At 42.7% G+C, this 23,237-nt stretch overlaps 1 protein-coding gene across 1 annotated transcript in view; it reads right to left on the bottom strand.

Moving 5' to 3' along the window:
• LOC146782694 (extracellular calcium-sensing receptor-like) overlaps positions 1-14,485 on the bottom strand; it is a 64,671-nt gene extending 50,186 nt beyond the window's left edge. The window contains exons 1-3 of the mRNA XM_085638980.1: positions 14,205-14,485; positions 13,278-13,569; positions 9,791-10,621 (exon numbers count right to left, since the gene is read on the bottom strand). Of these exons, the coding sequence (XP_085495106.1) occupies positions 9,791-10,621; positions 13,278-13,569; positions 14,205-14,485 (1,404 nt within the window). The remainder of the gene's footprint in view (positions 1-9,790; positions 10,622-13,277; positions 13,570-14,204) is intronic.
• Positions 14,486-23,237: the final 8,752 nt, after the last annotated feature.

The following is a 23,237-nucleotide window of genomic DNA, read 5'->3' as shown; positions in this document are numbered from 1 at the left end:
GCCGAAGGAGAGGAAGAAGAGTGCGTACTTGGCGCAACTCTAGAGGTAGACCAGACAGGCCCTTTTGTTGATGGAAAAGTAAATGATGAAAATATTACTTTCCTAGTAGACACTGATGCTACTCGTTCAACTGTTAGATCAGCTGACGTCAAAAATCTTCCTCTCTCTGGTGACACAATCCAAGTAGTTGGAGTCTCCAATAGACAGATAAAAACGTACCTTACCGAGCCTGTTAAAGTTAAAATAGGGACATTTTTTGACATGCACCACTTTGTCGTGTGTGATACCAGCCCTGTAAATTTGTTAGGGAGGGATTTGTTGTGCAAGATGAACTGCACGATTTTCTGTACTCCGGATGGCATAGCTTTTGAAACTCCTGATGAGGATGTACTGTATAAAATGACCATGGCCAATATGGAACCCAGAGTTACTGAGGCATTTGTTGTATTTGATCCGGAAGAATTGCCTCAGGAATTGAAGAAAACAGTGAAACCTCAGGTATGGGATTTCACGGGAGAAGATATGGGATTGTAGACCCTGTAAAGATAACTGTAAAGGAAGAGATAAGTTACCCGAATATTCCCCAATACAAATTGACACCAGAAATAATTGCAGGAGTGACTCCTATAATAGACAAAATGATTGAACAAGGAATTTTTAGAGAAATAATGAGTAGTCCATGTAATTCACCAATCATGGGTTTGAAAAAGCCTAACGGAACTTTCAGGATAGCGCAAGACCTGAGAAAAGTGAATAAAATTGTTGTACCATGTTGTCCCATTGTACCAAACCCTTCAGTGATCCTATATCAGATTCCCCATGATGCAGAATGGTACACGGTCATTGACCTGTGTCACGCTTTCTTTTCCATCCCATTGCACCCTGACAGCCAACAGATTTTTGCGTTCCGGTTCAGCGAACATACCTTGGCATGGTGCCGAATCCCAAAGGGGTATACAGAAAGTCCATCGATATTTAATCAGATTCTAAAGAAATCCCTGGAAGATTTAAAAATGACCGAAAGCTCAGTACTAGTGCAATACATCGATGACCTACTGGTGGCATTGAGAACCCGAGAAGCCTGTGTGGTAGATACAGTTGCATTACTGAATCATTTGGCGGATGGAGGACTTAAAGTATCCCCATCGAAATTACAATTTTGCAAAAAGGAAGTACAATATTTAGGCCATAAAATTGAGAAAGGTTTGAGAAAAGTGACTGCAGACAGGATTAGAATAATAAAGGGAATGAGAGCACCAATGACCCAAAGAGAAGTGAGAATGTTTCTTGGAATGGTTGGATACTGTCGTCAGTGGATCAGCAACTTTTCACTGATTGTAAAACCTCTGGTATGCCTGACTAAGAGTGATGTGAAAGACCCCCTTGAATTGAACAAAGAAGAAGTGAAGGCTTGTAAACAATTGAGAGACAGCTTGTGTGAAGCCCCGGCTCTTGGAATGCCTGACTATGAAAAAGAGTTTGAGCTCTATTGCAGTGAGAGAGATGGATGTGCACTTTCTGTGTTAGTACAGAAACATGGAAAATTGAGACGACCAATTGCATATTTTTCAGCTGTATTGGATCCTGTAGCTGTGGCATTGCCTGGTTGTTTGAAAGCAGTGGCTGCTACCTGCAAAAGCTTGGAACAGAGTGAAGGAATTGGGATGGGATATCCTGTGAGAGTGTTTGTACCTCATGACGTGGCGATCCTTTTAACAAGGAGCCGCACACAATTTATGATGCATAGTCATCTAACTAAATATGAGAAAGTCATTTTGGGTGCAACGAATGTGAGCCTTGTGAGGTGTCTCAATGTAAACCCCTCAACATTGTTGCCTGATGCTGTGAATGTGAAAGTGAAGGATGATGTGGATCATGATTGTTTGGAAGTGCTTGACATTTGCAACAAGCCGCGTCTGGACATAAAAGATGTGCCTCTGAAAGAAAGTGACTATGTGATGTTTGTGGATGGGTCATGTTTAAGGACCGACGAAGGAATTTTGAGTGCAGCTTATGCAGTGTGCACTGTAGCGGCTGTATTAGAAGCTTCTTGTCTGAAAGGAGTGAGATCAGCTCAGGTTGCTGAACTGTTTGCGTTAACAAAAGCATGTAAATTAGGAAAGAATCTGAGATCACTGTGATTACTGATAGTCAGCATGATTTTGGGCAGATTTGGTCCCAAAGAGGGTTCTTGACGTTGAGTGGAACTCCTATAAGGAATGCTGAAGTGGTTGGGAAGTTGCTTGAGGCGATACAGCTGCCTAAGCAATTGGCAGTTGTAAAATGTGCTGCCCATTCGAAGAATGCTGACTACGTGTCGGCGGAAAATGAATTCGCAAATGACATAGCGCAATATTGTGCGCGCAACCAGAATTCAGTTAATCGGAACAGGGAGAAGGAAATGAACTCATGTTCCTTACTTTTTACTAACACTGTGAATACGTGGGAAGAGGTGAGGCAGTTACAGGAAGAGGCAGGAGAAGAGGAAAAGAAACGGTGGATAAAATCAGGATGTGCACCCCAAGAGGCAGACAGAGTTTGGGTTTATCGGGATGGGAGACCAGTTATGCCTGATAGCATGGTTTCTACCATGGCACGGATGTACCATGGACAGGCACATGTAGGAAGAGATGCCATGATCAGACTTTTCAAACAGACATGGTATAATGCCAAGTTTCGGCTTGTAGCTGAGAGCATTTGCCAAAGATGTCTAATATGTCAGCAATACAATCCAGGAAGAAAATCAGTGGTGAGTTTGGGAATGATAGGATGGGAGGGAGGTCCTTTCACCAGAATGCAGATTGATTTGATTGAAATGCCCCCATGTAACAGGTTAAGATATGTCCTAGTAGTTGTTTGTCTGTTTTTTTTCACGCTGGGTAGAGGCGTACCCAACCAGGAGGAGTGATGGGGTTACCGTAGTGAGACTCCTATTTAGAGAGTTTATTCCTAAATTTGGATTCCCAGTTACGATCGAGTCAGATAGAGGAAAGCATTTTGAGAATGAAATCATAAAATTGATTTGTGAAGCATTAAATGTACAACAGAAACTGCATTGTGCCTACCATCCAGAGGCTTCTGGAGTAGTGGAACAGATGAATGGCAACATTAAAAACAGATTGGGAAAAATGTTTTTGGCCACAGGTTTAAAATGGACTGTTGTCTTGCCTCTAGTGCTCATGACTATTAGATCTATTCCTGATAGGAGTACTGGACTGAGTCCCCTTGAAATTGTAATGGGTAGAGTGATGAGACATGTTTTCATTCCTGTCAACAAACTACTGCCTATATCTGATGAGTTCGTGTTGGATTATTGCAAGGGGTTGGCTGATTCCGTTCATTCTGTGTTTCATCAGGTTGGATCGGATGTAACCACCCTTGAAAAGAGCCAGCTCATGATTTAAGTCCAGGAGACTGGGTAATGATCAAAGTGCATAGACGGAGAAATTGTCTGGTCCCACGTTGGGGATAACCACGGCAAGTGATTTTGACCACGACAACGGCTGTGAAATGTGCCAGAGTAAAGAATTGGATTCATGCGAGTCATACTCTTCGAATCCCTAGTCCAGTAAATAGACCTGAGGAAGAATATTTGGGAGAATCCGATACAAGTTCCGAGTCAGAATCAGAAGAAACAAGAAAAAGATCAACTCCGAGAACGGGAGAGTTGGAACCAAGCCAAATTACGGAACTAGAAAATTTGCCATTAAGGACACGATTGGAGATTTCTTATACTAGCTCCGAGTCAGATACTGAACAGGTGAGAGTACGGGAAAAGGTAAAAGAAAATATCGAAGAAACTGTCAAGGAAATCCTTGATAAAGAAGCTCCACATTCAAGTACGAGAGAGATTCCACCTGAGATCATAGAAGTAGAAGGTGAGGAATTAGATGCAGAGAGTGAGGGTAAGATTGTTGCGGAAGACCCCCCGAGGGGGCGTAGGAAAAACACACATCCAGGTAGATGAAGGGACAGTAAGTCAGCAGGAAGATTGCGTCGAAGAAACACGAGAAGGGACAACAGTAGATAGGGAACAGGAAGTTGTGAAGGAAAAATCGAAAGAAGGGAAAGGTCACACTGAGACCGAATCTGCGGAAAGCGAAGGAGAAGTACAAGAAGGACGAGTCTTGAGGAAGAGAGCTTGGAAAACTGAGCGAGGGAGAAGGGAAATAAGTGGAAAAGGCCACCAAAAGAAGAAATTTGGCCAAACAAAATAAAAAGACTGAGGTATCGATTGACAAGAGTGAAACCATCTAAAGCAGAACAAGTGAATGAAGTATCTAGTCAAGAGAAATCCGAAGACACTGATCAGACACACTTGAAGAAAGAAAAATGAATTAAGAAACCCAACCAGAAGTATAAGTCACTGGAATGTACGTATGTGGCACTTCCTGAAGTACAAGAGGAAGCAGACAGCCAAGAAAGTCTAGGTGTGACTGTACCGGAAGTGGTTGAAGAGGAAGAAGATTCGGAAATCCTGAGAGTTATCTTGTCTGATATCAGAGAAGAGACGGATGTTCAGGAAATTCTGAACCAAGATTGTGAAAACAAGGTAAGGACGATCAGATGCCAGACTGAAGCGACAAGAGAAAGTTGCAGAGAGATTGAATTACCAGACAAGACATATAACCGAAAAGAACCAAGTAGGCGCCTAGAGCCTTGGGTTTAGACAAAGTTAGTTGTGAATAAGAGAGGCTAAGTCAAAAGACGCTGGTCATTTCCAAAATGGCAAACACAGACAGTAGAAAATCTGCATGTGTGTTCCTTCCAAGATGGTGCAAAGTGTGTTGTTGTTGTACAGGTTTACTAATGCTTCTATGGAGTGTATTAGCTCTAATAATTTCATTAAAAGTAACGTTTGAAACGATAGAGGGTCATACTGAGAATAAGGCTAATGTAGAAAAGTTCATGATACTCATGCAACTAGATTGATAGAACTGATCTGCATAAGGATAGGTCTATAACTGATTTCTCTAACAATATTTTTTAAATGTTATTGTATGAATATGTAAAGACTATGGACGTTAGAGATTGTTATGTTTTCATGCAATTACCTGCATTGGTGTCAGAAGGTGTCACATAATAGCACCTTCCTGTGACATATGGAATAACCTGTAGTGTATTAGCAAGCTTGTTTTATAAAACAGGGAAATTAGAATACTATTACTCTGATGTAGATAACATTTTCTCACAAGTACCTGTAGTTCCTGAGTTGAATAAGATAAAACCGGGAAAGACTTTAGGTGAATATTTTTTAGAAACTAGAGAATTGACTTTAGAAGCAGTGTTTAAGAATAATTTTACTTGTAGTCTGAGGAAGGAAGAAAAGACCTTCTTGGACATGGTGGAAGAGAGGAGAATTAAGATGCAACAAAAGGTACCTGAGGGAAAGAGAGAGACACAGTTTGGGATGTGGAGAAGGAAAACCATTTGAAGGGAGAAATGAGTCCCGCAATGGCTTTAGATTGGCCTCAGAGAGGGAAATGATGCATTAGAAGAAATGAAACTGTTTATGACAATTATTTTATAGGTGCGTGTGAATGCCATGATACGTATAGAATCATGGGAGGATGGGGATTTAAAGGAGGAAATGATCCGATATTCCCTGGATTATATTTTATCTGCGGGAGTAAAGCTTATTATCGGTTTCCGGACCATTGGTATGGCACATGTTACCTAGGCCTGGTCTTCCCAAAGATATTTCATGTGGGAAGGGGAAAAGATGGTGTGCATGAGATAGGTAGACAACTAACATGTAGAAGGAGGGAAAGTTGGTCAGAAATTGCAGGGGATATTTTTGGAGAACTGATACCAGCTGTTGGAATAGCTCTGAATGCACATAAAATTAGAAAATTGTCTACAGTAGTGGATCGCTTATCAACAAGCACTGCTGGAGGGTTCTTACTCGTAAATACCGAAATGGTTGCCATGAGAGCCATGGTTATGCACAATCGACTTGCCCTTTATATTATTCTGGCAAAAGAGGGAGGAGTCTGTGGAATGCTGAAAGTGCAAAATTGTTGTACTTATATTCCTGACGAGAGTCAAGATTTAAAGAAATATATTAAGAATATAACAGACCTGCATGAGGAAATTGTTCCATTGGAGGTTGAAAGTGTTTGGGAGAAGATTGGTAAAGGGTTTTCTACTATAAAAAGCTTCTTAGTCAAATTAGGTAGTTCATTTGTAGGTAAGATTCTAATTCCAGTGACTTGTGTGGTAATACTAATATTAATTTTAAGGTTAGGGTGTGTATGTATAAAAAGAATAAAGTTATAAAATAGAATAAAAAGAGAAGTTGCCAAGAAAAGAGAGAAAGAAACAAAGGAAAGAGAAATGGGAGATATAGACTGGAAGAATGGAAAGAAAATATGTATAAGAAAACAAGAGAGGATGAGATGGGGGAAATCATGATGTAACATGACATACTGTAAGAGAACTGAGAAATCATTTCCATAAAATGTAATTTGAAATTTAGTGGGATTTGTGGTGATATTAAAAATCACCAAAGGGGGGATTGGTGGAGCAGGTAAAGCAAACATTTGTATACCTCCTCTATTTGCATGATAAAATAATAATTTCGTAACTATTCTAAATATTAACTTGTATTAACTGTTTTGAGTGTTACTACTAATCAACCTTGCACCTTAATAAACACAAATTACACGCGGGACTAAATTCTAATCGGACTGCAAATATTTCTAATGACTAACTATGGTATGCATATTAATCGTAGGATGTGTTGTAATAGAAAAGGCATGATTTATGTCGCCTTTGTAATGGTTTGCGTTCCTGGTATTGCGGAATGGTGCGTATTATTGCTTTAAATGTTGCTATGAGCTAGGAAAATACTAATGTATATTGGGATTATTGTGGGTTCAAACATTAGAATCTTCATTTCTGTATATTAATTACGTTTTATGTTTGTTTTGCTTAAGTTGACATTCGGGCCTACTAGGCCGCAATATTCAAATTGGAGTTCGGAAGTGGCCACGGTCATATGAGCGCGATGTCTGCTGCGCAGACTGGGATGGCTCTGAAGATCTCCAGGCGACCTTCCATTTGGGCACTGTGTTCCTCATCAAGGATAGGAATGTGGAGGATTGCCAAGACTCAACTGATGTGAATGACAGAAAATACAATGACAACCTGTCTTCAGAGGTCTGCATGTTGTTACTAGTTCAGCCAATCAGAACCTTTCGATTTTTAGAAATGTTGCATGTTATCTTAGAATTTATTATAAAAGGGAGTTTTAGTAGAGGAGAGTGTTAGAGAGTGTGCCTTTGGGACTGTGGCGTGCTGAGCGAAAAAACTTTTCCCGAACTTAGTTGGGTCTTAGCCTGCATTTGATTGGACGATTACACCAGAAGGGATTTATTGATGCAGGGCTGACAGGTTTCGGGGAAATGGTCACCAGTATCAGAAATTAGTTAGATATAATTGTCATGCTAATTGATGCCAAATTTTCATTGAAAATTCTGATTGATTAAATGCTGACTATGCCAATGAAGGTGAATTATTTAGATAAACTAAAACATGTATTAGCAGAAAATGAGTTTGTGATTCTTTTAATAAGATATTGATTAAAGGTTCTGAAGCTTTAAATGTGTTTTAGCTGGTTCTAAATCACCATCAACCAGTCCAACTAATTGGTCCATCGGCCAAGTGCTGGAGTGCCTAGATGTTAAAGTTAGGAGTCTATCAGTACTAAGGGATATTGTGCATATAGGGTAAAGGATTTTTCTTCTTATAGGTAATAAGGTACCCCCACATGTCCAGCGCTTCTTCATTCCTCCTGTGTGCAGATTCGAAGTGTGACGTATGAGTGTTGGTGTTATGGGCCCCACCAATGAATGCATGTGTGAATGAGTAGCATGATGACGGGTCTGTGACGCAGGGAGGATATGTAAATTTGCCTTTTTCCGCTGGAGCACCCCTTGTAATGAGAACGCACCTCACCCCCCAGAAACCAGTGCTGGCTACCTATTTTATTTAGCATGTTTAATCTTCATTACAGGCATTTTTAAATTGATAATTTTCACCAATTATTACCAACCGAAACTTGTCCAAGTAAAAATCTGAAGGCGAGGGGTTTCGTAACACAACTTTTAATCCAGCTTCATCCTGTAACTCCCTTTACTGGTCGAATTTGGATGAACTTCAAACATGCAATAAGCTCTCCAGATATAGCACTGACCACCCCCTGTAAGTTTCTAAATTTCTACAGTCTCTACTTTCAAAGGGAGGACAAAATTCATAATTAACAACTTAGCTTTATTTAAGGTCAGTCCTTTATCTCTTTCTGCCATGTGCATGTGGAACTTGACAATTACCTACAACAGTTAAGGGAAACGGAAATAGCGGAAAAGATTACAGCTATCCTTAATATTGGTTTTCAGTCTGGGAAAAAAGACAAAAGTGGTGTCAGCAGTGCAAATAAATATTTTGCAAAGTATGGAAATCTAAGACATTCTAGTATTGTTCATTTTTCAGGTTTGAGAAATGCTACATTTTTATTAACACGAGCTTAGTGAGAACACAATTTTATCTTGTATTCAAGGCAAATAGGAGTTAATACAAAGTATTTCTATGAAAATTAAATTATAGATGGGAACAGTGGAACAATGAAGTAGTGAATAAAATGCTGTGATTATGAATAACAGGAAAAGGGAACAAGGGAACCCTTATAGTCAAAAGGGACCAAGGGTAGTGGTAATTTCAAGAGACAACTTAAATCAATATCAATAGCCACAAAATTACTATCAAGACTGGGTCTACTCGTGTCTAAATAGACAGTATTTTGATATTTAATTCGCAAACAATAACAGCATAACAATACATAACTAATCAGTCGATTTCCTCACCCCAGGCAGGTGACTTAAAAGTGACTTTCGGGGTGTGCATGCAAATTAGCAGAAGTCACAATCACAAAAAAAATCTAGGTCTCCACAAAGTTCTTAATTTTCAGTTTAGAGTTTAAGATGTAGGTGTCGATGACATTTCGATCCCCAACAAGGTTATGGGATCATCATCAGGACTAAAGCATAAAGCAAATGCCTGGGAAGATGCTCAGAAGTAGATTTAACAAGTCGGTCCCATATAATCGCAGAATCGCATGTGATCACGGATGGTGCTGAAGGGAGGTGACTGAACGAGCAGGCAGCCAGAGGAGGTATATGGTCCAGAGCAGATACATTTCCACTGATGCAAAAAAAAGGATTTTTGCATTTGAGTGTCTGTAGAAATATATTTTTCTACAAGTCATTCATTTCTAATCATTTTTGTGCTAATGCTTAACAAAATTGCCATTATTATGTTTCAAGACATTAATGCCAATACAACCTACTTCGTTGACATAACGCAGCCTGCATGCTCACTACCAACTTTCCATTTTTAACTTTTTAATATGTTATAGAATTCTTGAACTTGGTCCACAGATAATCACATGATTGTTCCTTAACTTTGTTGTTCAATTATTAATCTAGTGTCACTTTGAGGTATGTCTGTCCTGCAGTGAGGTGAATGTTATCTTAATAAACATGGATCTTACTGTGTTATCCTTTGTGTATCATCCACCTAAATCATAATGTATCACTTTACTGATAAATCTGTTTAGTTACCAAGTAAATAGTGGACATCCATCGGATATCAAATTTGTATACAGTGAATTCTGCTCTTATGTAGAGCACTCAGATATCCTTGTGTGTGTCATGTTCGCATTAAATAGACATGCAACAATAATATAATTAAATAAAATGTACACACTTCCATTTACAAAAGTTAAGAGTACCTGCCATGGTTTTATTTCTTGGATATTAAATGATGTCCAAGTGATGTATGGTCCTTCCTCCAGCCTGTGAGAATTTAGATCATGAAACGCCCAAGCCATGGCCATGACAGCGTTGTAGACATTGTATGCAATTCGTGTATCATAAACATTGTTGTAGTCAATGTGTACGTTCTCCAATTTTTCATCCCCTGTGCACCATTCTGTGTTATTAATCCATGTGCTAGTTATGTTGTTTGGAAGCCTCCACTTACATCCAAAAGCTTCTTCCCAGAAAATTGGGAGAAAGGCATTTTCTGCAGATCTAGAATGATGGATACTATTGAGATGTGCCTCGAATCCAGGAACAGGTCCATTGTATATTGTGAGCCCAATGGTGCCGATAAGAACATCTGAGTACATATCCATTGCTAAAGTGGAAGATATGGACCAACCTTCAGTGGCAATGAACACTTTACCGCTCACTTTGTGTCTTACCATCTCATCTACTAAAGGAATCAGTCCAGCATCAGTGGCAAAGATGACAATGGCTGTAGCAGTTGATTTTTTCATCACCTGAATGATGTGAAAGGCATTCCTGTCAGCTTGACTCAAGATGATATTCTCAAAGAAGGCTACACATGCCCCCAATCTTTCAAGCTCTTGTTTTAATATTTGGCCACCCTGTTGGCCATAGTCATTATCTTCAACCAGCAGACCTACCCATGTCCAGCCAAAGTGTATCAATAGCTGAGCCAGGCCTCTGGACTGGAAATCATCATTGGGAATGGTGCGGAAGAAGGAAGGGAACTGTTTTCTGTCACTCAGGAGTGGGCTGGTTGAAACAAAACTGATCTGGGAAAATGCAGAATTAAAAATGAAAACATTAACAGGGCTTTTTATGTCCATGGTGCATTAAAAGGTGCATAAGTACTTCTAATGGACAGGATATTTAGTAAGTTTCATGGTTAGAACTGCTTGCTTGGAATAATGTACAACTGCATATCAACACCAACAATATCATGGCATACTAATATTGAGCAAAAGACACACAATTGATGGACAGAATGCAGAACAAATCAAAACATTCACCCCCAGTCAAGAGATCTGAGTTAAATCCATCATTCTTTTGCTCAACATGCCACCTCAGTTTAGACCTGGCCATATGCAAATCAGTCTTGACCCAGTCCAGCCCGAACTGCCAAGCCAGGTCCTCCCTGGACCGGAAACAAGCATCCTAGGACCAGTTTCGGGGCTTCACACCTCATCAGCCAGGATAGCTTGAATCCAGTGGCACAGTGAGCCCGGGACCAACGTCTAGGCATACCCGGCGCACTTAGGGCGAGAAAGCACATGACACACAATTGATGGAAGGAATGCAGAACAAATCAAAACATTCTTCCCCAGTCAAGAGATCTTTGTTAAATCCATCATTCTTTTTGGTAACCATGCTGCCGCAGTTTAGACCTAGCCATAAGCAAATCAGTCTTGACACTGTGCGGCATGGGAACAGTACAGCCCAAACTGCCAAGCCAGGTCCTCCCTGGACCGGAAACAGGCATCCTAGAACTGGTTTCGGAGTTTCACCCCTCATCAGCCAGGATAGCTTGAATCCAGTGGCAAAGTGAGCCCAGGACCCATGTCTGTCATACCCGGCGCACTTAGGGCAAGAAAGCAAATGACACGCAATTGATTGACAGAATACAAAATAAATATTGAAGGCAGAATATCATGGGACAAAATATTGAAAGGTAAGTGTATATAAAATAGTACCAATTTACTGTTTCTAACCAAAGATCGCCTTACCTTGAGGTATATCTACTGCACAGGTACATTTATGTGGAGTTAGGTATAGAAAGTCTAAACTTACTTACCTGACAATATTATATTTTCGATATTCTGTCCTCAATATTTTGTCACATCGATAGTGTTGATTCGATCATTAGGAAGCACAATACCTATTTTGAGTCCATTTACATAGTATGCATAGGTATTCTGTGCTTTTCTGGGAGTGATACTACTTCAGAATTTGGGAGAGAGAAGAGCTAGTAGCACTATAATGCTTGGAGAATGCAATGTTCCAGGGCATAGCTAATAATAATTCAGATGGATGTATTGCAATATCATAGTTCTAGGTAAGAAATTGCTCCTATCATGAGCAAGTAGCACAATAGAGCGTTTTCAAGGCGATGCACTTAGGTTTGGTATTGTTAGCATATGCATCCTATTCAAACGTGTGGTCATGGCAAAGTCACTGAGGAGAAACCCAGTCTCTGTTGTTTATTGCGACCATCTGCACTGAGTCATTGCATGGCATAAACCCATCAGAACCTACCTCTATAAGTATGCTAGATTTTTACTATACATTCCCTTATGCAAATGGTGTTAAATAATGTGTTCTTGGTATCAGATGAATTTGTGCACTTGTTATGTCCTCATTGACATGAAGTGGGGAGTATCAATAGCAAATATTTTATTCTGGAGGTATTACCCATGCACTCACTTTTATCCAGGTAATTGCTGCTACCTAAAGCTGATAGTACTTGCCTGTGCAAAAACTGGAGAAATAGAAGTATACACTTATCTTCTAGTTGGTGCAAAGTATGAAGCAGGAGGAAATGCTGATTACATTTATTTAACCACAACCTCACAAGTGTAACTCACCCTGCCAATAGCTTACCATTATGTGGTTGCATATAAAATACTAACATGTAATGTGGCATATGAAAAGAAATACTTAGGACCTGATTACAAGTTTGGTGGTCATGTAGTGGGCCACCATGCCAGTGCCCTGCTCCAGGACCGCCAATATCGTAGTTTGGCGGCCTGTCCTTTGGCGTTCCCATGTGGTGCCTATTGAAAAGATACCACAATGGGAATGCCAAAACCCATTTCTGCTTAGCATGAACTGTAAAGTCCATGGCTTGCAGGAAAGGGGGTGACTTTACACAGGGGGCAGGAGGCACACCATGGCCCTGAGGCACCGGGGGCCCTGAAGGGCCCCCTTTGTTTCCTCACTGCCACAGTTTCATTGGCAACTTAACTGCCATGAAAACTGTGGCGGTGGGGAAACTCCTGATATGCTGGGCGGTGCCACAGTGGCACCACCAGCATACAAGAGACTCCCACTGCCGTGCCTCCACCATGGTATCCATGATTCCTGGCAGTGGCAGAGGGCCTGTGGCGGTCTGACCACCGTATTCATAATTTGGTAGCTGGTCGCCAGTCAGGCAGTCCGGGGAACATCACCACAAGTTCGTCAGTCTGATGGACCGCCAAACTCGTAATCAGGCCCTTAGGATAAAAATGAAGAAGATATTTTATAGAAAATATTTGCTCCATTTTTAAGTTTTGACCTCCTTAATGCTTTAGCCACAGTTTCAAATGATTCTACATACAAACATATGGTTTTATATGCCCCTTTCTAATCAGGTGTGTACAATCACCTGCAATAATCAGACCTTCTACTTATGAACAATCTGTAACAATTGATGTGTTGGCATGTTCTTACCTGGGGTAGTCTGTAAAGACCCAGCACCCGCGCCATGACAGTAGAGCATGATGAGCTAGCATCACCGATAATGCCCATGATTGGAAGAGTCCACTGGCAGCTAAAGTTTGGGACAGGCTCTGCTTGTCCTGCCAGTATCCAGAGAGTCCCTTCTAGGGATCGCTGCAGGATCCTGCAGGAGTCATAGATTTGAAATCCCAGTGTGATGTTCGGAAGGAGATCCGTCCTCCTGCTGATCTCTTCGATTGCAAACACCATGGCCTGCAGCGACTGGTAATTCTGGAGTTGGAACCTGCAAGGTCAATGGAGAGCTCATTTGTGTCTAGCTCTTATACCCTCGCCCTGTAAAATTGACTTATTTTATGACAAATGTTCAAATAAGAGCACATTCTCTGTTTCAAACTTTGGGTAAATACAAAGGTGGGGACATAACACAGAGTGGAAGGGGTATGAATCTTTCACCTTGAAGTCATGAGGAACAAGGTTATAGGGGTTGGAAGGTCGGCCACATCCAGAGAGTGTGAAAATAGCCTTTTACATGAACAAGGAGAAGACATACAATATGGTTGTATTTATGGTCAAACAAAAGCCAGGAAATCTCTTGCAAGCAAAGTTCTAGTCCATCCCCATTGGGTGAGTGTGATAGCTCAGTAGACTAATGTGTTCACTGTAGGGATCTATGTTTGACCCCTTGGTCACAGGTTCAAATCTAAATGCCTCCTCAGCTTTTTATCCTCCAGAGGTGAATACAATGATTACCACTATGTAGGTTAACATAAACATCTGTTAGCATGAAATCAAACACAGATACCTACAGTGCATGCATTATTCCTGTAAGCCATCATAACTGGGGACCTTTTTAAAGCACCAACTGGATGTACAGAGATTGACTACAATATCAACATAAAACATTGTCTCTGACTGTACCTTTGGCAGGTAAAGGACGCAGGCTGCATGGTGAAGGTGGGCTCCTGAAATTCAACATCGTCGTGGAGAGGGAAGATGCCACCCAGGAGGATGTCCCCTTCTTTGGACAGCCCACTGACCTCTGGGGTGGGAAGGTGGCACCCTGCACCCACATTCTGTCCTGCAGATGATGTCATTAGCCAGTGCATCAGGAGACCGAGTGAGATATTCTGAGAAAGGAACAATAAGCTGTGTCTTTGTAGTGCAATGACACCTGTGGTCCAGGAACAGAGACGGTACATACTGCAGACCTGAGACTGTCTCCTGTCGAATCTGTACAGGTGGCTAGGAGAATCATAATGAGAGCTCAGTCAGAGATCTGACTTGGCTCTAAGAGGCAAAGTAAAAGGCATCAAAACAACAACCATCATGTAAAGATAAGAGACTCTTCCACATTAAAAATAGGTTATTTTTTTAATATTATGGCTACATCAAGAGAAGTCAGTTTCTCATGTGTACTGCATATATGGCCAGTATAGTTGTCTGTATAGTAACATTATTGTCTATTAAACAATGCACAAGTGCTGATTTTTATGTAGCACACATCTTAGACTGAATTTTAGCACTATGGTCTCAGAACCGTCGCAAACTTAAAATAAGGCAATGTGAAAAATAGTGATTTGAGTAGGATCACACAATTCAGAAAGCTAAGATTTGAACTCATTTGGTCTGGTCATACGTTGTAATTCACCTCTATTTTGTGAGGCTGCAGTTTCCCTGTGCCCAAGATTGCAGTGAGCCAAGGGGCAGGAGGTGGTGAGAAGGTCTAGTGCTGTCTCTTTCCTGAAATTTAAAAAATGATTTTCCCTACCTGTGATTGCATCATTTACACCTGTTTTGCCTTTAGTTGAATGTACATTTTTTACCTGCCCGTGATTGCATCATTTGCCACCTATTTTGTTTAGAAAGTTGTGGTTTTTACTTGCCTGTGACCGTTTCATTTGACCTGCTTATTTGTTTATTCACATTGTCCTTTACTACCTGTATTTCCCTCCTAATTTCTCCCTAGGTCTAAGCTCAAACCTATGTGTTGAGTGTGAGAAGGTGGCCTGATATATGCTGTCCACTACTTCTAGTGGGCCCCTTGTATCACAACCCCTTATGGTGATAGGTTAAAGACAACCTTTATTGAAAGCTATCCTAGTGGTAGCTATGGAGCAGCCTTCAGGCTAAGTCTTGTAAGAATGTAAAGCAGCTTGTTTTACCAGTCTATAATCTCTTGAATGATCAAATGAAAGGACAACCACACCAGGTATATATTTAAAATATATGTATTTAGGTTAACACACACCCCTCTAGTCTCTTTATGAGACTAGAGTTCGAAGTACTTAATTTACAAGTGAGCAAGCTTCAGTAATAGCACAAATAAACGTTGTGGCCCTAGGGGAGTACCAAACCATATGCCAATAAAGTGGTATAAGAACCATGACTGAACTAGACACAAGGCCTAGAGTCTGTAGAATTGCTGGGACCCCAAAGAACCACCCAAGGTAGTGACAGAGGGTACCCACGGGGACTGTATGCAGTGTGTAAACAAAACCGCGGGTTCCCGTTATCTTCTATGGGCAATGTCGTGGTTGGAAATTTAAAGATTAGGGACACTTCTAATCGAGTCAGAACCAAACTCTTTTGGACTTAAGAAGTTCTAGGGCTAGCACCCAGGAGAGCACCGGAGTACTCGAGTTATCTCACCCAAGGAAGCCGGGTGCATAGGTGTCTTTTGGTGTCGGGTCGCGTCGTCGATTTCAATGGAAGCCTGCAAAGAACTGCTGCTGCCGTGAAGAGGAGAAGTGTCCGAGGAGATCCAAGCCCGGATCTAGGAAGGTAGGAACCTGAAAGCAGAGGGGACAGAGTCTGGGTCACTTGCCAGTGACCGAGGGCAGGATGAACCAATGCCCACAGATGTCGGGTGCTTCAGGTGAGTTGATGGGTGTCTTGACTCTTCAGCCACGAGGTCCAGGAGGCGTCCACGAAGTCCACGAGCCGGATTCGAGCTGCCCACAAAGTCTGTCGAGTGCTGCGGTGTCGGCGACCAAAATGGACCCAACAAGCCTTGGCAACGGCAAGTCACTGGAATTTAGAGAAAGGACTGCGGTAGAGACCAGCAAGGTCTGAGAGACTCACCCAGCACGGGTAAGTCAGGGCACATCTGGAGCAACCAGGAAAGCCCAGGCAGAAGAGGAGTTGTCTTCGTGGCTAGTGATCGCGAAGGAGCCTTGAGCAGTCGCACATGAAACTGTCCCACTGGTCACTCGTGGAGTGGAGGCCAGCAATCTTCGGTGCAGGAGGTGCTCAAGGCTGGGGCTACTAGGAGCCCAAAGCACAACTTCAAGGAGGACCAGGAAGATAGTGTTGCTGCAAAAGTTCATGGTGTCCATGGGTCACGGTTCCACATCACCCACAATAGCCACGGGCCTCAGCTTTGCTGTGGACTCAGGGTAGCCTTAGGGAAGTCTGGAAATCTACCTCTGGTGATGCAAAGAGTTCGGCGTCCAGCGGGAGCTTCAGCGATGCAGACCGGTCAGTTGCTTCTTTGGTGCCTGCCAATCAGGGGAGTCACTCCTTGAGCCCAAGGAAGATTTCTTCAGTCTTCTAGTCAGGATAGAATGTCGAAGGTCCAGGATGTACATTGCAGAGTTTCGTCCAGGGTAATCTAAAGTCCTAGGGACTGGATTCCTATACTTATAGTAAATTTAGGAGATGGTCTAACTCTAAGGCCCCACCTATGGGTGGGCCTGGAAAGAGGGGTGGTTACACCCATTTCCTTTGTCCAGTTTTGCACCAGAGCTGGGGCAGGTAGCCCCTGCAACCGGTTTGAACTGGACTATGCACAGGGACACCAAATGTTCCCCCAGTGCAGCACTTCAAAGCACCAGAGAGTGCTCCTGCCCAGCCCCAATACACATCTGCCTGTCTGTGGAGGTGGTTACCTATTGTCCAGGCCTCCCCTGCCAGAGTTTCGGTCAGCAGCAGGAGGCGAGACCCGTGTCTGTGGCAGAGGCATCCATTTTGTGATGCCAGGGCTCAGGAAAGTCCTACTGGGTTTGACCAGTGTGAACATGTCTCTCCCTCTAGAAGGGTGGAATGCTACCCCTGCCGCAAGAACTGGTGGGGGCGTAGTATTCCAAAGTTAGCATTTACTGCGAGGTTATAATGCACTTAAGAGTACATGGTATGGCTGTATCACAGAACAGCTATAAGGAAGGATTTCCGAAAGCTGCAGAGGGGCTCAAATCATGCTTGGGCACCCTCTCACACAAAACCAAGCACTCTACCTTTAGGATTGTCAAGGCCTGTCATAGGAGTGACTTATAGGTTTTTATGTGTCTGTATATAAATGTTGATATAGGTAGCCTATACCACTGTAAGGGGTGCAAGCACACCCTTACCCAGGCCGCAGTAGCAGACCTGTGGTGCCATTTTGGAGTGCTTCCCAGGGGTGGCATAATACATGCTTCAGCCCCTGGTAGGCCTCTGAGGTACCTATGCCCTAGGTACATAGCATACCATATACTAGGGGCTTATAAGGCACTCCAGAATCCAATTCGATATGTACCTAATGTACATGTAAACCATTTTACAGAGAAAGCAGATAGACTGGGGCCCTGAATAGCAAGATCCCAGTCCAACTAAGTCATACACCAGCAAAACACCAGGAAAAAAGTGGGGGCAACCATATAGTCAGATTCCACCTTCCTACATTGAGCAATCCCCCCAGCTCCCATTTTGTATTAACAAGTGAGTGAAACCAGATTCCCTTCCTTCCTCCTTAGCAACAGAGATATTATACATCAGAGAGTGAACAGAGAGTGCATTGAGACAGCAGTAATCTGCTGTTATCTGTTTAAGCTGTGTTTGTTAGTGATTGTACGCTTACTTGGCTAGGAGAGTGAGTAAAGTTTTGTAAAATCAGTATTGTTAGAGGGCAAAGTTTGTTAGGCCCGTACCTGCAGGACTCCAAAGTGTGGATTGAGCCTGTCTGTCTCCTAGGAGATTCTACATTGAGGAGCAGCTTCCAACTCCCTGGCAAGCAAACATTTCTGAGGTCGCAGAGAGCTTATATAGTCTCCTATTGGATGCTACATGTGTGCACTGATTGGTGGTTGCATCTGGTGTTTCTATTGGATTAGGGTTGGGGCTCTCATTGCTTTGGTTTTGGGGGTACTGATTGGTTCCTGGGTCAGTGGTTCTATTGATGTAGGGCTTAGGGCTAGTGATCTGATTGATGGAAATGTTTTGGTTTTTGGATTGGCTCCTCGGGCTGGGCATTTGATTAGATGTAGGGTTTAGGGTTTCCTGAATGATTGGCTGCTGGGACTAAGGTTAACACTAGGGATGAGATTAGGCTTTCAATTGATCGTAGGGTTTAGGGTTTTGTGACTGATTGGCTGCTGAGAATAGGGCCGGTATTGGCTGTAAGGGGCTGGTGTTCTATTCGTTGTAAGGTTAAAGGATAGAATTGTGACTGGTTAGGGTTGGGCCTAGGGTTCCCATTGGTTGAAGGGGTCACCTGATTACAAGGGCAATATTAGGCCAGGGCTTAGGGCATCTCAGCACGGGTGTCGAGGCCAAGGGCAGAGAGGATATGGGCACTTGCCTGTTTGAGCCTGTTCGAGACTGGTCAGACAGGGCCAGAAATGCTGCCGAAATTCACATACACCAACAACCACCCTACTCCATACACATCCATAACTATGGATTAACACACTCACAGCAAATTTACTCTACTCATTTACTACAAAGTAACCCTATGCACAATTCAGTGTCCCAGCACTCACATCTCCACCACACATACCACATCTATACACCATTCTATCCCAGCTCCCCACACATTTACACTATCACCAACAAACAGTACACCACTATATCCTATACCGCTAACCAATACACTCATCACTAACACAACCCAAATCCACACCATACTTAACTATATACCATCCAAACATACACTACCTGCTCTAACAGACCCCTTTTTGTCACTAGCAAACCTATGCTCAGCCTTCCAGCATTTCTCCAACCAACGCCCTTCTCTTCTTTCTACCATAATAACACAACACTTACACTCCGCTGCACCACACATATTAAGTCTTGCAGCAAACGAGTCTTAGACCAACACTCTTAAATCTACTTCATCCCTTCTTACACACAACATACACTCTACTCACAAACACATCACCACTAAGGGTGGGAGGAGTTTGCGAATTTGTAGTATGCAGAATTCCACAGAGTTGCATTAAAGCTCACTACAATTCCATGGAAATCCGCTCCGCACTAAAGACTCTCTTTTTTTTAAAACTGCACCAAGTTATGCATGCAAATAGTAGGAATGCCTAGAAAAAAACACTCCCAGCTAGGGCATGTATGCTGCCACTCACTTCACACCTCCAACCCTCCAATCTGCTGAGCTAAGTGTACTCCATCATAAGAAATGAGCCCTCTGCATCCACAGGTGGAGTGAGTCCTAGCTTCATTCTTCTATTCCCTGTAAGCCCAGCCCCCTTCCTACCTGGTGTCAGTAGAGGTTCACGTTTCCTAAGCCCCCACTGCCAAGATGTTTGCGGTGTTCCCAGGGTTCGCAGTGCGAGGCCTTCAGTAGGGGTGGCTTCTCCATGTCCGTCTGTACCTGTTTCCATTGTATTGTGCAGCCTGTCATGTCATACATCAGGTAACCGCACAGGTGCAGAACGGATGACAACAACTCTCACCGGACACCTAATCAGTGATCATTGGATGCTCAAACATATCTCAGCCTCCCATTGGCGGCACTGCATGATGTTTTAATAGTGTGCACTCGGGAGGGGCTGTGGTGATCTTGTACTGATTTTCTTATGTGTGTGTGTGCGGGAGGGGAGTGGGCTAGGGCTGCATGCATCTGTCTGTACATGGGGCTGGGGCGGCTGCAGTGACATGGGGAAGTAAGTGGATGTGCTCAGTGCCGGTCAGTGATGCAGCTTTGAACATGTCACAAGTACCCAGTGAGTGCGTCCGACCTTCTGGAGGATATATGTTCATGCAGTAATGCATTTCCTGACAACCCAGGTCAGCGTTGGCCTGTGTTTTCTTTCACACAGTGATGTGCGCCACTATGCTACATTCCATTTTCCACAAACGTAATCACAAAATTTTAATCAAGACATAATAATCCATACCATACTGCTCCACCATTCCATTTATTCAAGTAGTTTAAACATAATAAAATCACAAATGTAACTGTGTTTTGCCGGGAACACTCCTCAGGGGCATATTTTCTAGAAAGAATGAGTCATTTGCTCAGAATAATACATATATTTGGTTTCAGTACGGAATATAAGATGAGTCAGAGAGCTTACCGGGGATGGCATTCAATCAGCTTTTCTGTCCCTCCTTCCAAGAGTTTTTAGCATCTGGCTTGCAGACACACGTGCTAACATGATCAATACAGAGCCACAGCCTTTTGCAGATGCTTACAAGGTGCCTTTAACTTTACAGCATAGGCTTGGTGGCTCACCCTGTCAGCACAGATCTGGCGTGACAGAAGCAGCATCGCTGCCTGGCTAGCTGTACTCACCCTGCCACCATGCCCATCCCCCTGAAGGAGACTGCCATTGGGATTTTTTCCACAGACCTCTTCTCACAGTCCAAGCCTGATGTGGTGACTTTACCAATGTTTGTTCACACTAATAAGAGGGCTCTGCAGTTTGGCTCTTTCTTCATCTGCGTGAGGTAACATGTATCCATATCCAAAATTGTCCTTTTTAGCGCAAGTCCCACGTTTTCTACTTATTAGTTAGCAAACTTGATTTTGGCATCTAAAATCAGTTTTTTTAAACACATTTTTAGGTCTCGCCTTGGCTCAGCGAGACTTATAGTAATCTGTATATTAGCTTCAACTCCGTGTAATTTCTCCTGCCCCTTGCGATTGGTTTAAATCTGGCATTGCTGTTGTTTTCTTGCTTTCTTTTGGCTGTTGATCCTATGGTAACTTCCTTGTAGTCCCGAGGCAGCAGCACCTAACTACAGTTTTCCTCCGCTTCGCTGGCACTTAATTGCCTGCAGTGTGCCATCTGTTTTTTACCCCTCCCTGATGTACGTGTCAGACCCTGCCGACAAATGTAAGCGCAGGTCATGGTTGGGGGCGTGGCCCCCCTCCTCTCCCTCCTCGCCTTGTTGTTGTTCACAATTGTTGCAGCTCAGCATGGTGAGCTGTATCTTCTATTATGGGGCGCAAATTTGTTTTGTTCTGCGCTGTATTACTAATAGCAACTGGCGCTGTGCCCCATGGGGAATATGTTTGTAGTGAAAACGTGTGAATTAGTTTAATGCGGATTGTGGACTCACTTATACACTGACATATGATTTGAGGTAGAGAAAAAGCTGACTGGCATTAAAGGAACCGTCCCTGGTTTTCCCTCAGAGAACATTGCGGTTTCAACGGAAGATACGGAGGCAAACTCGCATATGCCACGCACTCTGTTATAGTTTATAATCAATAATGCATTTTTATGAATGGAACTGTCCTAAGATGGCCGACCTATAATGCACTCAGCCGTAAACTGTAGCTTGTCAAAAAGAGGGCCAGGCCCTTAAAAGGGTGGACGCGTTCTCCCCGCATAGCAGTTGAAGGTAGATCACAGGCAGTCCTAGTTTGTAAGATATACTTATGGTTGCCAATTCAACCAGAAGAAGGCAACTCCATGGCAACCAGCAGCTGCAAGCAGTCACGTTCAGAGTCAGATTTCACTTTTATGGGTACGTAGAAATACTTGTTTTACAATGCAATAGATCTCGCATTTACGCAAGTTTCAGCTATTGGCATTTTGAATGACAATGCCTGTTATGTTTTGGTTTCTAAAATATCAATAAAAGGCACTGTCATTTACAATGCCAATAGCTGAAACTCGCGTAAATGCGAGACCTATTGCACTGCAAATGCTAGTTTTTCTTGCCATGGGTGACGGGGGCAAACTCTGCTACATGGCAGAATCAGAGTTTTTGCCTAACTTCACACTCCCGGTGGAGTGTCGAGTTAGCAAAACTCCACCAACAGCTGGCAGAGCAGAGTTCACCGCCCAACCTTGGTCACCACCCACTTTACATTACACCTTTCGCACTCAAGCTATACTATGCAAACAAAGCCATCTCATAAAACAAACAAGCATTGGCATAGCCAATAGGTCTCGCCTTTGGGACCTTATAAGTGTCTAGCCAGAGCTATTGACTTTGCCAATTGACGTACAAACAAACTTGAAGTCTGCGAATATGTCCATTGACTGGTCCTTCCCACTGCAAATCACACACAGGAGTGAAGGCATAATTAAAAGAGCAACACTTTCGATGGTTAACTTTCCTTAAATAAAACTGTTTAGCTAGAACTCACGGCATTTCAGCCGACATATTGGAGTTTTTAGAAATAATTTGAGGCAGAAACAGTGATTTCCTAACAGGTGATCATTTGATTACAAACTCTTTTCTCCTCCCTTACAGGATTAAGGGGAATAACTGGGGAAAAGTGACCGCATTGTTGTCCGACATTTCAAGAATCGGAATCTCAAGACAAAACATCCCTGTTGAACCTCCTAATGCCTTCTTGTAAGCTTTGAGTAAAGTAGACAAGGGATTGCTGCAGGCTTTATATGCTAATGCTCTGCACATAGGCCTGCTTTTAAAATAATCCGATTCTTTCCCCATGCCCCTTGAGAGCAGATCCACTGCCGCACTTTGGGCCATATGTAGGTAGCAACACATTTACCGATTCATAAATACCGAATTTTACCGATTCGGTATTTATGAATCGGTAAATGTGATGTAGGTATTGATTCGGTAAATTTTACCGAATCGGAAAAATTCGGTAAATATGAATCGGTATTTACCGATTCGGTAATGGGGCATACCTTCCCATTGATTCCTATGGGCCTGGAGGCCCATAGGAATCAATGGGAAGCCAGTCACCATTACCGATTCGGTAAATACCGATTCGGTAATGGGGGGAGCATATACAAGGGTGGCAGGGTGTCA

The sequence above is a fragment of the Triturus cristatus genome, chromosome 12 (assembly GCF_964204655.1).
Source record: "Triturus cristatus chromosome 12, aTriCri1.1, whole genome shotgun sequence".
NCBI lineage: Eukaryota > Metazoa > Chordata > Amphibia > Caudata > Salamandridae > Triturus > Triturus cristatus.
Note: the sequence above shows the minus strand (reverse complement) of the source record. Positions and strands in the feature narration are given on the sequence as shown.